The following is a 14,849-nucleotide window of genomic DNA, read 5'->3' on the forward strand; positions in this document are numbered from 1 at the left end:
GTCAGATTTGAGATTTAAATTTCTGTAGATCATAATACAGTAAAATAAGCTTATAATATTTAAAAGGCCACAATAATGCCAACCACTATGAAAATATGAAATGACAATTTGGAATGCTCCCCCAAATAAAAGAATTTAAGCCATGAGAGAAGCATATATGTATATATTTTATGAAAGGTAAGTAGTAAAATATTGGAGGTGTTGGCAAATTCAAATCAATATACCCAGTGACAACTCTGTAATTATCTTAAGGATTTACTACATTTATTACTAATTGTTAATGAATTTGCAGTGATTCTCAACTCTCTGTGTGTTTCCTATCTGTCTTCTTCTCAAGCCTGAATCAATGACCAGGACTATTTTGTCAAATATCTCCAGGAGTTGCCATTAACATGAGTGGTTTCTCCATAACAGAGCTCCTGACCTTTTCTTTATGTGATACTACTTCGAGGTATCAGGAATCTCAATCCAATCTCTTCTTTCCTGAAAACTTCGGAAAATGTTTGTACTATACCTTAGTGCTCACAGAGCTGTGCCATGCAGCAGCCCAGTCAATGATATATTTCAGTGTTTAACAGAAGTACCTTATTATTCTTACTAATTACTAAATATCTGTACCATGCACTTTAGTTTTCTAAGTACTTTCACAGGAATTATCTTGCTCCTTCCCTCACAAAAACCTTGGGGATTGAATAGGCCTAAATGTTTCCATTCAAACAATAAAAATCACTGAGCATTTCATATGTTCATACTGTGAAAAAGTAACTGAGAGAGATATCAAGGCTCCTGCTCTCAAACAACTGACACTCTATTGGGAAACAAAATATAAATGACATACAGGAAACAGCTAAAGTCAACTCAAAGATAAAATGTTAGCTAGAGCAGATTAGTATGGCAGGAAAACTGCCATACTAACACTTACTGAGCAATTTAATCTTCGTTCAACCCTTGGGATAGGTTACTACTCTTTTTCAGATAAGAAAACTGAGACCAGGAGAACTTAAGTAACTTACCCAAGCAATTAAGTGGTGAACCAGGATTCAAATTCCAGATCTGTCCAGCTCCACGAACTACTCCTTTTCATCATTACATTTTACTGCTAGGAAAGACAATCTATCTAAAGCAATGGGGACAGGTGTCAAGACTAAATCAGAAAATGGCCATTTCCCATAAAGCTTGGATCACTGGCTCTACTGTCCAGTACAAACAGAGTTGGGAGTCGGAGGAAATCACAATAATGAGCTGGTGATATTATTTTCCCACAGTACATTACCTCTTTGATCCGTTTAACCAAAGCATTCTGATCAAAGGCAACGGCCTCTGCACACTGATGAAGATGATCCTGATATCGGAGGCAGAGCTGTAACACCTGCTGAGAATCCAGTTTCTCCAATTTGGTATTTGTTGGGGAAGTCTGGCCACTCAATAGCCCTTCAAACAGAAAATAAAAAATGAAATGAAATGAAAGTTACTATTAATAAATTTGTTTTATTAATAAGTAACATTTATTGTTTTATTTATAAGTAACTTAATAAGGTCACTGAAGACGGGGTAGGAGACTAAAATTTAATCTTGCATCTTTTGTTACATGCTAATGACAGTCATAGAAACCATCACTGAGGGAGCATCTCTTATAGACCAAGCACTAGGCAAAGTGTTTCATATGCATTATTTTCATAATCATAATTTCCCTAGAAAGTAAGGTATTATTAATCCCATTTCATAGATAAACTCAAGACACAGAGAGATGAAGATAAAAAAAAAAAGTCACATAGCATAGTATAGTCATAGTAAGTGGTTTCTCTAGAATACTGCTCCTGACCATTAGAAACTATTTCAATGTATCAGGAATATAAATCCCTACTTGAATGAAAACTTTGGAAGATGTTTTAATACATCTTTTAATAATATAAGATCATGTGACTTTAAAACAAAGGCTGCAGCCAGAGACAACGAAGGGCATTACATAACAATAAAGGGATCAATCCGTTAAGAGGCTATAACAATTACAAATATTGATGCACCCAATACTGGAGCATCTAAATACAAGAAACAAATACAGATATAAAGGAAGAAACTGAACAGTAGGGGACTTTAATATCACACTTTCTTTTTTTTTTTTTTTAAAGATTTTATTTATTTATTTGACAGAGAGAGATCACAAATAGGCAGAGAGGCAGGCAGAGAGAGAGAGGAGGAAGCAGGCTCCCTCCTGAGCAGAGAGCCTGATGCAGGACTCGATCCCAGGACCCTGAGATCATGACCTGAGCCAAAGGCAGCGGCTTAACCCACTGAGCCACCCAGGCGCCCTAATATCACACTTTCATCAAAAGATAAATCAGACAGATAGATAGAAAATCAATAAGGAAACAATGGGTTGGAACAAAACATTATATCAGATGGACCTAACAGACAAACATTCCATCCAAAGATGGCTGAATATGCATTCTTTTTTTTTTCTTCGAAGATTTATTTATTTACTTATTGAGAGAAAGAGCACAAGCAGGAGGGAGGGGCAGAGGGAGCAGGACAAGCAGACACCACGCTGAGCAAGGAGCCTGACACAGGGCTCGATTCCAGGATCCTGGGATCATGACTTGAGCTGAAGGCAGACGATTAACCGACTGAGTCACCCAGGCGCCCCAGAATACACATTCTTTTTAGGTGTATATGAAACATTCTCCAGAACACACCACACATTAGGCTGCAAGACAAGTCTTAATAAATCTAAGAAGACTGAAATCATATCAAGCATCTTTTCCAACTACAATTCTATGAAACTAGAAATCAATTACATGAAAAAAAAAAAATGGAGGGACACCTGGTAGTTTGGTCTGTTAAGAGTGCCTTCAGCTCAAGTCATGATCCCAGGGTCCTGGGATCAAGTCCTAAATCGGGCTCCTTGCTCAGCAGGGAACCTGCTTTTCCCTCTGCCTGCAGCTCCCCCTGCTTGTGCATTCTGTCTCTGACAAATGAATAAAATCTTAAAAAAAAAAAAAAAAACTATTAAAAAAAAGAACTAGAAAAAATACAAACACATGGAGGCTAAACAACATGCCACTAAATAGCCAATGAGTCAATAAATAAATCAAAGAGGAAATAAAAAATACATGGAGACAAATGAAATGGTCCAAAATTTTTGCGACACAGCAAAAGCAGTTCTAAGATGGAAGCTTATAGTGATACAAGCCTACTTCAAAAAGCGAGACAAATTTCAAATAAACAGTCCTAACCTGACATTTAAGAAACTAGAAAAAAAAAGAGAATGATACCCAAAGTTAGTAAAAGGAAGCAAACAATAAAGATGAGAGTGGAAATAAATTGAGACTAAAAAACAAGAAAAGATCAATGAAGCCAAGAGCTGGTTCTTTAAAAAGATAAACAAAATTGATAAACTTCCGCCAGACTCATCAAGAAAAAGAAAAGAGAGAGAGAGAAGACTCAAAATCAGAAATGGAGGAGGAGAAATAATAACTGATATCTCAGAATACAAAGAATTATAAGGGACTACTATGAAAACTTATATGCCAACAAATTGGACAACCTAGAAGAAATGGATAAATTCCTAGACATACAATCTCCCAAAACTAAGTAAGGAAGAATAGAAAATTTGAACAAGCCAATTACTAGTTATAAAATTGAATCAGTAATAAAAACAACAACAACAATAACAAACTCCTTTCAAACCAAAGTCCAGGACCAGATGGCTTCACAGATAAATTATATCAAGCATTTTAAAAAAAGTGAAAGCCTATTCTTCTCAAACTATTTCAAAAAACAGAAGAGGAAGGAAAACTTATAAATTCATTCTTCCAGGCCAGCATTACCATTACCAAAACCAAAGACAGTATAAACAAACAAAAACAAAGGCCAATATCCCTGATGAACACAGATGCAAAAATCCTCAACAAAATATGAGCAAACCGAATTCAACAATACATTAAAAGATCATTCACCACAATGAAGTGAGATTTATTTCACACATGCAAGGGTAGTTCAATATTCAGAAATCAGTGAATGTTATACATCATATTAATAAAAGAAAAGACAGAAACCATACAATCATCTCAACAGATTCAGAAACAGTATTTGACAAATACAGTATCTGTTGATGATTAAAAACTCTCAATAAAGTGGGTTTATAGCAACATACCTCAACATAATAAAGTATGAAAAACAGCTCACATCACACTCAATGGTAGAAAACTGAAAGCTTTTCCTCTCAATTCAGAAACAAGACAAGAATGTCCACTCTCACCACTTTTATTAAACATAGTACTAGAAGTCCTAGCTTCAGCAATCCAACAAGGGAAAGAAAAGCATCTAAATTGGTAAGAAAGAAGTAAAACTGTCATTATTTGCAGAAGACGTGATGCTACATATAGAAAACCCTAAACACTCCACCAGAAACCTTAGAATTAATAAATGAGGGGCGCTTGGGTGGCTCAGTTAAGTGTCTGCTCTCAGTTCAGTCATAATCCCAGGGTCCTGGGATTGAGCCCCATGTCAGGGAGGGAGCAGGGAGCCTGCTTCTCCCTCTCCCTCTACCCTTCTCCCTCCTCCTACTTGCTCTCTCAAATAAATAAATAAAATTTTAAAGCACTAATAAATGAATCCAATAAAGCTTTAGGATATAAAAACTAATATACATAAGCCTGTTGTACTTCTATATAAATAAAGTAGCAGGAACAGAAATTTTAAAAATCCCATTTAAAATTGCACCTAAGGGGTGCCTGGGTGGCTCAGTCAGTTAACTGTCTGCCTTCAGTTCAGGTCATGATGCCAGGTTCCTGGGATCAAGCCCCACATCAGGCTCCCAGTTCAGCAGGGGAGTCTGCTTCTCTCTCTCTCTGCCCCTCCCCCTGCTCATGCTCGCTCTCGCGCTCTCTCTCTCTCTCTCTCAAAAAAAAATAAATAAATAAATAGAATCTTTAAAAAAAATTGCACCCAAAAGAATAAAATACCTAGGTATAAATTTAAACAAGGAGGTAAAAGACCTAAACTCTGAAAACTATAAGATACTGATGAAATAAACTGAATATGGAGCTAATGGAAAAATATACCATGTGCATGGATTAGTTTCATTAAAATGTCCATACTTCCCAAAGCAATCCACAGATTCAGTGCAATCCCTATAAAAACCAATAGCTGAGGAATTTGAGAGGCAGGGTGGGAAGTTTGGGGAGTACAGAAGGAAAAAATAAAACAAGATGGGATTAGGAGGGAGACAAACCATAAGAGACTCAATCTCACAAAACAAACTGAGGGTTGCTAGGGGGTGGTGGGGTAGGGAGAGGGTGGTTGGGTTATGGACATTGGGGAGGGTATGTGCTATGGCGAGTGCTGTGAAATGTGTAAGCCTGATGATTCACAGACCAGTACCCCTGGGGCAAATAATACATTACATGTTAATAAAAGTAATTAAAAAAAATATCAATAGCATTTTTCATGGAACTGGAACAAACAATCCTAAAATTATACAGGAACCACAAAAGACCTGGAATAGCCAAAGCAATCTTGAAAAAGAACAACAAATCATAACCCCACACTTCAAGATATAATACAAAGCTATAATAATCAAAATGGTATGGTACTGGCACAAAAACAGACGAATGGAACAGGACACACTAAAATGGTCAATTAATCTACAACAAAGGAGCCAAGAATGTACAATGGGGGAAAGACAGTCTTTTCAATAAATGATGCTGGGAAAATTGGACAGCTACATGCAAAAGAATGAAGCTGGACCACTGTCTTAACACCATACACAAAAGTAAACTCAAAATGAATTCAAGACCTAAGTGTGCAACCTGAAACCATAAAAGAAAACATAGTTATCTCTTGGACTTCAGCCTTACAACATATTTATAGATATTTCTCTTTGGGAAAGGGAAACAAAAGCAAAAATAAATTATTGAGACTATATGAAAATTAAAAAGCTTTTACACAGCAAAAACCAAAACCATCAACAAAACAAAAAGGCAACTGAGTGAATGGGAGAAGATATTTACCAAAGATATAGCTGAGAAGGGGCTAATACCCAAAATATATAAAGACCCAAAATACATAAAGAACTTAAAAAGACAACACCAGAAAAATCCAATCAATCTGATTTAAAAATGGGTAGAGGACCTCAACAGTTATTTTCCCAAAGATATACGGATGGTTCATGACATATGGAAAAGATGCTCAACATCATTAATCATCAGAGAAATGCAAATCAAAACCACAATGAGATAATCCCCTTGCAACAGTCAGAATGACTAGTATTAAAAAGACAAGAAACATCAAGTGTTGGCAAGGATGTGGAGAAAAGGGAACCCTCAGCATCGTGGTGGGAATGTAAATAGGTGAAACCATTGCAAAAAACAGTTTGGAGGTTCCTCAAAAAAATTAAAAATAGAAATACCATATGACCCAGTAATTCCACTACTGAAAATTTACCCAAAGAAAATGAAAACACTAATTTGAAAAGATATATGTACCCTTATGTTTATCATAGCATCATTCATAATAGCCAAATTATAGAGGCAGCCTACATGGCCATCAAAGATGAATGGATAAAGAATATATGCAGATCTAGAAGACACAAAGACACACACACACACACACACACACACACACACACAGGAATATTTGTCCTAAAAAAGAATGACATCTTGCCATTTGTGATGACACGGATGGATCTATAGAGTATAACGGTAAGTAATGTAATTCAGACAGAGGAAGACAACATATGATTTCACTTACATATGGAATCTCTTAAATACAGAGAACTGGTGGCTGCCAGAGGGGACATGGGTGGGGGGATGGGTGAAATAGATGAAGGGGATTGAGAAGTACACGTTTCCAGTTATAAAATAAGTCATGGGGATCAAAAGTAGAGAACAGGGAATACAGTCAATAATACTGTAATAATGTTGTATGGTGACAAATGTTGACTACACTTCTGGTGAGCTTTGAGTAATGTATAGAATTGTGGAATCACTATGTTGTACATCTGAAACTAATACATTGTATGTCAACTATACTTAATAAACTTTTTTAAATGGTTGTTTGAAAAACTGAGAAACAAATAAAATCTAAAGGAACCTGTTAGGAGGAGATGCAAAAATGAAAAAAATTAAAGTGAATAGAATGTCAGAAACTCCTGTTCTTTATGCTTTCTTTCAACATCAGTTTTGTTGCATAACTATTAAATTCTTTACATGTTATAGGGCATTTTATTTTCAAAGCCTTTCATATAAACTTACCTTATTTTTCTTTAAGGTGTAGCAGGTAGTTCAGGGTAATTATTAGCATTTATGTAAGAAAAACTCAATTAAAAAAAAAAGAAAGAAAGAAAGAAAGAAAAACTAAAAATGCTAAATGACTTGTCCATAGTCACACTGCAAAGTCTTGACTAAAACTCAAGCATACCAACTTTTGGTCAGGCACTTTCTGCCAAACCAAAGGTTCACAAACTTTTTGGTATTAGGAGTCCTTTACCTTTTCAAAAATTACTGAGGACCCCAAAATGCTTTTGTTTATGTGATTTATAACAATATTCATCTATTAAAAATTAAAACTGAGAAAATTATGAAATATTTATTAAATTATTTTAAAATAACAATAATAATCTCATTATATTTTAACATAAATAACGTATTTAAAAGAAGTAACTATAGTTTCCAAAACAAAAAAGTGAGAAGAGTGGCACTGGCTTAAATTTTATAAGTTTTTTCAATGTCTGGCTTAACAGAAAACAGTTGGGGACTCTCATATCTGCTTCTGCATTTATTATGTTGCTTTTACAACATATAGCTTCCGGAAAACTCCATCGTACATTTCTAAGAGCATGAGAGTAATTGGCAAATGTCTTCATATTATTGTGAAAATAGTTTTGTCCTCAGGGAATCCCTAGCAGGATCCTGAGAATTTCAGAGATAGCCCACCACACTTTGAGAACAATACTCTTTCGTACCAGAGCCAATGATACAGCATAGGGTATGCCAAAATAAATATGGCAATGGGGCACATGCTGGGCATGATCAGGATAAACCCACCCACATCAAAGCTCATCCTCCCTCCTCATTCCTGCCTCTTATCACTGATGTCAAACCTTCACTGATTTCTGAGGTACTAGAACTTAAACCAGTCTTCTCCCCACCCACCCCCCAACCCATACTTCAACAGGCTGTATGATGGGCTACACAGTTGTGCTACCCCACAGAATCCTTGGAAATGATAGTCAGTGTTCTCAGATCTTCAGCTCACCTCACGGTGCTAGGTTGAACTTGAGGCACTGCTCTGTTCCCCCACATTCCACTGCCAGTACTAGCTCCCTCAGCAGCTCTAACTGCTGATCCTAGCACAGCACTACACCAGTTTCTCCAGCTGAACCTGCCTCCGCGCAGTAGCTTTTGATGAAGCTATTTGCAGAAATGGGATTTGTTTTTTTTTTTTTAAGATTTTATTTATTTGTCAGAGAAAGGGAGAGCGAGCAAGCACAGGCAGACAGAATGGCAGGCAGAGGCAGAGGGAGAAGCAGGCTCCCTGCCGAGCAAGGAGCCCGATGTGGGACTCGATCCCAGGACGCTGGGATCATGACCTGAGCCGAAGGCAGCTGCTTAACCAACTGAGCCACCCAGGCGTCCCGGGATTTGTTTTTTAGTTGAAACTTTTATTGAGCTCCTATATAGGATCTTGTGTATACCTTTACTCAACTTGCCCGAAAGGCAACACCTTGCAAACCTACAATACAACATCACAACCAGGATATTGACAGTGATACAATCCACTGATCTTATTCAGATATGCTCATTTTACTTGCACTCATGTGTGTTTGTGTGTGTGTGCGTGCATTCATGAGCACGCACGCCTGGTTACAGTAGTGGTCAACTGCAGTCCAGAAGCAGATGATACTCTTGACACATTGTCAAAAGGTCAATAGTAGCCTAACAGTATATAACAATGCCTACATGATTCGCCTCACTTCATCTCATCACGTAGGCATTTTATCATCTCATGTCATGACAAGAAGGGTGAGTACAGGACAGTAAGGCATTTTGAGACAGAGCACATATTCACATAACTTTTATTACTGTATAGTGTTATAACTGTTCTGTTTTATTATTAGTTTTATTAATCTTACTGTTCTTAATTTATTGGTTAAACATTATAACAGGTATGTATCTACAGGAAAAAACCTAGTGTATATAAGGTTCAGTACTGTTCAGTTGCAGGCATCCACTGTGGGTCTTGGAATGTATCCCGCCCAGATGAGGATGTCTACTCAGATTTAGTTCTATATAATTTTTTCACATGTGTATGTTCATGTATGCACCACCGCAGTCAGACCCTGAGCTGTTCCATCACCAAAGATCTGTGTTGCTTTTTAGAACCGCATCCATCTCTCTCTCATTTCCCTCCCCATCCCTAATCCCTGGCAACCACTAATCTGTTCACCATTTTTAAAATTCTGTCATTTCAAAAATGTTTTATAAATGGGATAATATAATATGTAACCTTTGGGGACTGACTTTTTTCACCCAACATAATACACGAGAGATTCATCGAAGTTGTTGTGTGTTTCAGTAGTTTGTTCCTTCTTATTTCTGAGCAGTAGTCCATGGTATGTATATACAGAGTTTGCTTAACCATCTACCTACTGAAGAACATTTGGGTAGTTTCCAGTTTGGGGGCCATTAAAAACAGAGCTGCTATGAATAGTGGTGCACAGGTCTTTGTATAAACAAATTTTCATTTCTCTGGGATAAATGCCCCAAGACTGCAATTGCTGGGTTGCATGTCAATCATATGTTTTGTTTTATAAGAAAATGCTGAACAGTTTTCTGGAGTGCCTGAGATCAAGAAAATGGGAAACTTTTTAGATGACTAAAATCTCTGAGCAAAATTATCAAGGACTAATTACCAAGGACTAAAACTGACAAAGATGCAGTCCCAAGAACAGACTTGAAGAAGATTGATTGTCATCAATCCCAGAAGTAGGAACAGAGTGAGAAGAGGCCATGGAAAGAAGAATTAATGATTTTGTGCTATCAATATTGGGCCAGGATAATGCAAGGGCCAAATGGAAACACTGATAAATTCAACAGTATAAAAATCAAGATTCCTCATGGCAAAAAACACTGTATGTTTAAAAAAAAAAAAGAACACCCCTGGGAAAATATGTCTGCAATTCATATCACATAGAGCAAACTATATGCTAATATATAATAATAAACTAATATATAATATATAATGTATATAATTATATATTTTATGTATTATGTAATAATATATAATATAATAAACTAATATATAATAATAAACTAATATAAAGAACTCCTAGAAACTGTTAAGTTATAAATCAGCAAAAGAAAGATGGGCAAAGATGTGAAGAGTCATTTCACAGAAAATGCCTCAGCTATAAGAAAAGATGTACAACCTTATTCATCATAAGCATAAGAGAAATCAAAACTTGACTGCAAGGCCATTTGTCACCTTTCACATTGGTAAAAACCAGAAGTATGATTAAAATCTCTGTGGGTGGAACTATGAAGAAACAGGCATTGCTTAGCCTGTAAGTCATGAACACCCCCATTGATGGCAATTTGACATGGATATCAAAATTACAAATCTTTAAAGCCCTTGATGCAGCAATTTCACTACTAGGAATTTACACATAAATTAGTACACATGCTAAATTTTGTATAAGATATACACCAAATTATTTGTTACAGTGGTGACTGTCATATTAAAATATGTGCAAACACTCAGTGTCCATCAATAGGGAGCTTGTTAATTAAACCAAGGTATATCCACAGATATATGACCACAGAAAACAACAAAGGAGCTCTGTATATTTTCACACAGAAAAGTCTCCATATGATATTAGGTAATACCTCCTTTGGCAGCCTAGGCTGCCATCCAGACTGAGGAAGACCTGAAAAGTTGGGGATCATGTGATCCATAGCCATGGCCACATGAGCAAACAGCAGAAGCACCCAGAAGGCTGGGGTAAACAGACATCACTCAGGTTACTTGGGGAAACTTGGTATGAGGTCTTACCACTTAGGAATTAGAGCTTCTGCCCACCTGTCAACCTTGATGAATTGTGGACCTTGGTTAGTGAGCAGACATGGGTAAAGTGGCCAAAAACAAGCCGGGAGCTGCTCCTATCACCAATGTGGTGCAATTCAGGCTTCTTCAAAGTTCTGGGGAAGGTAAAGCTCTCAAAGCAGCATGTCAACGTGAAGGTCAAAGTCTTCAGCAGGATTAATAAAGAGAATATGGGGGGGGGGGGTGCTGTGTCCTGGTAGCTTAAAGCCATAGGGAGGGAGGTTCATTAAATGTTAACAAGTGCTTTAAAAAAAAAAAAAGATATTGGGGCACATGAGTAGCTCAGTGCATTAAGCCTCTGCCTTCGGCTCAGGTCATGATCTCAAGGTCCTGGGATCAAGCCCCGCATTGGGCTCTCTGCTCAGCGGGGAGCTTGCTTCCCCTCTCTCTCTCTGCCTGTCTCTCTGCCTACTTGTGATCTCTGTCTGTCAAATAAATAAATAAAAACTCTTTAAAAAAAAAAAACAACCCAAGATATTAATAAAAAAAGGTATATAGGATACTGTATTGAGTAAACTACCATGTGTAAAAAATGTATTTTCCTTCCAAAAACTTTTAAGTAAAGAAACTCATTTTAACAAAAGGTGACCAAGGGCTTTCTCATCATCTGTAAATAACATCTTACCTATAGGGCAGTTCTCCTCTCTTTCCTTGTCTCAAGTATCCCCAACTACATAAGCCAAAACCAGTTACTTATCTTCCATTTTCACCAAGGTTTATATGGCTGAATATACCTTAAAGCAGTAACTTCAAGGCAATTAAAAGCCTCATAACAAAACTGTAAACTGGTAGAAGGTGGAGACCATATTTTACCTATCTTTTTACCTCTACCATACAGCACCTGGCATGTAAAGTGTTCTCAGTTTAGGTTAGGAGGATGCATTCTACTGTTGAGATTCCAAGCAAAGAGTGAGCTGAGGAAGAGTCAGAAAGAAAAAAGCTTTCTCAGAGAACAGAGAAACCTACTCTGTGTTCTCCACATATACTTAAGAAAGAGACCTGGTCTCAATCTGAATCTGCTCTTCTAAAGAGAATGAGGAAGATTCCCAGTGCTTGAGACCACTGGGAGCTTGCATACAAGAATGGAAAAGTCAGAGCCAGCCCAAGCTTCTAGAAGGCTGAAGCAGAGAAGCCACAACCCACTGTGGCTCATAAAACAAAACCTTTACCCTTCCTCTTTAAAAAAGAAAAAAAAAATGGGAAAAGGGCTTTTTAAAAAGCTGCTGAGTCTAGAAGGCACATCAACATGGTTCAAACTGGGTTGCAGCCAACTTCAAAGACAAAGAAATTATACTTTAAATCACTCTCATAAATTACAATTGTACCCCTCCCAATCATCCAGAACCACCCCAGGTAGATAAGTCTATATATATATATATTTTTTTTTTTCCCCATCTAGATTCAACAGGTAACATTTTATTCTACTTCACCTTTGTCTGTTTTCTTTTCCTGAGCTATTAAAAAATTAGAGCTGTTATAACACTTCAGTCCTAATACTCTATTCTTCCACATATTTAGGATTAGCTTTTCATGTAAAATTTCTAAACTATGTCTTCCTTACTGTGTAAGAGAACAGGCTCATTACCCTCAGTTTCCTAATTCTTCTTTAGCTTTAAAACAGTGATGCATACAAAGTATTTACTGAGTTAAAAACCTCATCTAATAGATTCCATATTTACCAGCAGTAAATACTGGAGGAATTTCTTAAGACCCTATTAGATCCTAGTTGAAGCTACTCTGTTTATACAGGAATGGAGAGTGGGCTCCACAGAATGAGTGAGGACCAAGACTAATTATTACACAGATCCAGCAAACTGCCATCTGCACCTCCCTCTTTGTGCAAAGTGTTGAGTTGAAAAATCATCAGGGTTAAAGATCTGGGAAATATTTTGCTGAGCAATCTTATTCTTTTTGAAATATCAGGTAGGAAAAGTGCATTTTTCTTAAAGTAAAAAACAGAACCATATGGGTATTAATCTAGACTATTAACAAACCGAATTCCTTTACTTTTAAAGGCTTAGCTCCTTCCAAGACTAAAAACGAGTATTATGAGTAGTGAGGCCTCTATTTGAGAAACAGTATAATAAGCTCCATTTCCTGCTACAGAATCCTAAAATCTACACATAAGTAATCTATGACCAATGTTACTGTGAAGGTATAATTGAGCAACAGTTTATAAAAAAAGAAATTCTCCCCCAAACCAATAAGATTTAAAAAAAAAAAAAGATTTTATTTATTTATTTGGGAAAAACAAGAGAAATCACAAGTAAGGAGGAAGGGGTAGAGGGAGAAGCAGACTCCCCGTTGAGCAGGAAGCCTAAGGCAGGACTTGATCCCAGGAGCTGGGATCATGACCCGAGCCAAAGACAGATGCTTAACCAACTGAACCTCCCAGGCACCCCCAATAAGGTTTTTCATTCTGTTGATCATGGTCTATTTCAAAGACAGAAGCACATAAGCCATGTGTATTCCTTAATATAAACTCTAGTTCTCAGGGCACCTGTGTGGCTCAGTCGGTTAAGCATCTGCCTTCAGCTCAGGTCACCATCCCGGGGTCCTGAGATCACACCCCACATCAGGCTTCCTGCTCAGTGGGCAGCCTGCTTCTCCCTCTCCCTCTGCCCTTCCCCCTGCTTGTACTGTCTTATAGTCTCTGTGAAATAAACAAATAAATTTTTAAAATAAATAATTAAATAAAATAAACTCCAGTTCTCAAAAGTTCTCTTCCTTTAAATTTATTTATTTATTTATGTATTTTTAAGGATTTTATTTATTTATTTGTCAGAGAGAGAGGGAGAGAGAGCGAGCACAGGCGGACAGAATGGCAGGCAGAGGCAGAGGGAGAAGCAGGCTCCCTGCCGAGCAATGAGCCCGATGTGGGACTCGATCCCAGGACACTGGGATCATGATCTGAGCCGAAGGCAGCTGCTTAACCAACTGAGCCACCCAGGCGTCCCAAGTTCTCTTCTTTTAAAGAGAGGAAAAGTCTAAAAATATTAGCCCAACTTGGACAGGATCTTAGGATGTAGACTGGTAATCAGTTCCTTTAGGGTATCTAGAAAAAGAGTGCCCTCCATGACTGGTTCCCTTAGGAACTTTTACCTCCATTCAGATACATGTCAGAGGAGCACCAATCTCACCTAGGAGTAGAAGCCATCCAGATAGGCTATCATCATGGTTTTGGTTAAACCATGAGGTCTAAGAGACCACCAGTTCAGACAAGCCCACAATAATATGCCAACTCACCACAATGTTTGGTGTGAAGAGAAACAACCTCCTAACCATTTCCAATAAGTACCAGAGGGCCAATAAAGAACTTTCTCATTAAGTTTGCTATAGACTGAATGTTGTATACCCCAAATTCATTTGCAGAGACTTAATCCCTAATGTGATGGTAGGAGGAGGCAGGGCCTTTAGGAGGTAATTAGGTCAAGACGATGGAGCCCCCATGAATGGGATTAGTGCCCTTATAAGAGACCTCAAAGGGCTTATTTGCCCTTTCTACCATGTAAGGGCACAACAAAAAATGGCCATCTATGAACAAGGAAGCAGGCCCTCACCAGACACTAAATCACTAAATCTGCCAGTATCCTGACTTTGGATTTCCCGGCCTCTAGAACTGTGATAATTAAATATCTAAGACAGGGAGCTTAGTCCCTGAAAAAAGCCAAATTCAGCCCTATTATTACTGGCTGTGTGATTTGGATGGTTTATTTTAGATCTCTGAGCTTCAGTTTTCTCATATG

At 37.5% G+C, this 14,849-nt stretch overlaps 1 protein-coding gene across 2 annotated transcripts in view; it reads right to left on the reverse strand.

Moving 5' to 3' along the window:
- BORCS5 (BLOC-1 related complex subunit 5) overlaps positions 1-14,849 on the reverse strand; it is a 96,154-nt gene that overhangs the window by 24,388 nt on the left and 56,917 nt on the right. For both annotated transcript variants that reach the window (XM_013057912.2, XM_004755830.3), the window contains exon 3: positions 1,274-1,431. In XM_013057912.2, coding sequence (XP_012913366.1) covers positions 1,274-1,431 — 158 coding nt within the window. The remainder of the gene's footprint in view (positions 1-1,273; positions 1,432-14,849) is intronic.

Source organism: Mustela putorius, unplaced genomic scaffold (assembly GCF_011764305.1).
Source record: "Mustela putorius furo isolate JIRA1106 unplaced genomic scaffold, ASM1176430v1.1 tig00537227_pilon_pilon_pilon, whole genome shotgun sequence".
Classification (NCBI taxonomy): domain Eukaryota; kingdom Metazoa; phylum Chordata; class Mammalia; order Carnivora; family Mustelidae; genus Mustela; species Mustela putorius.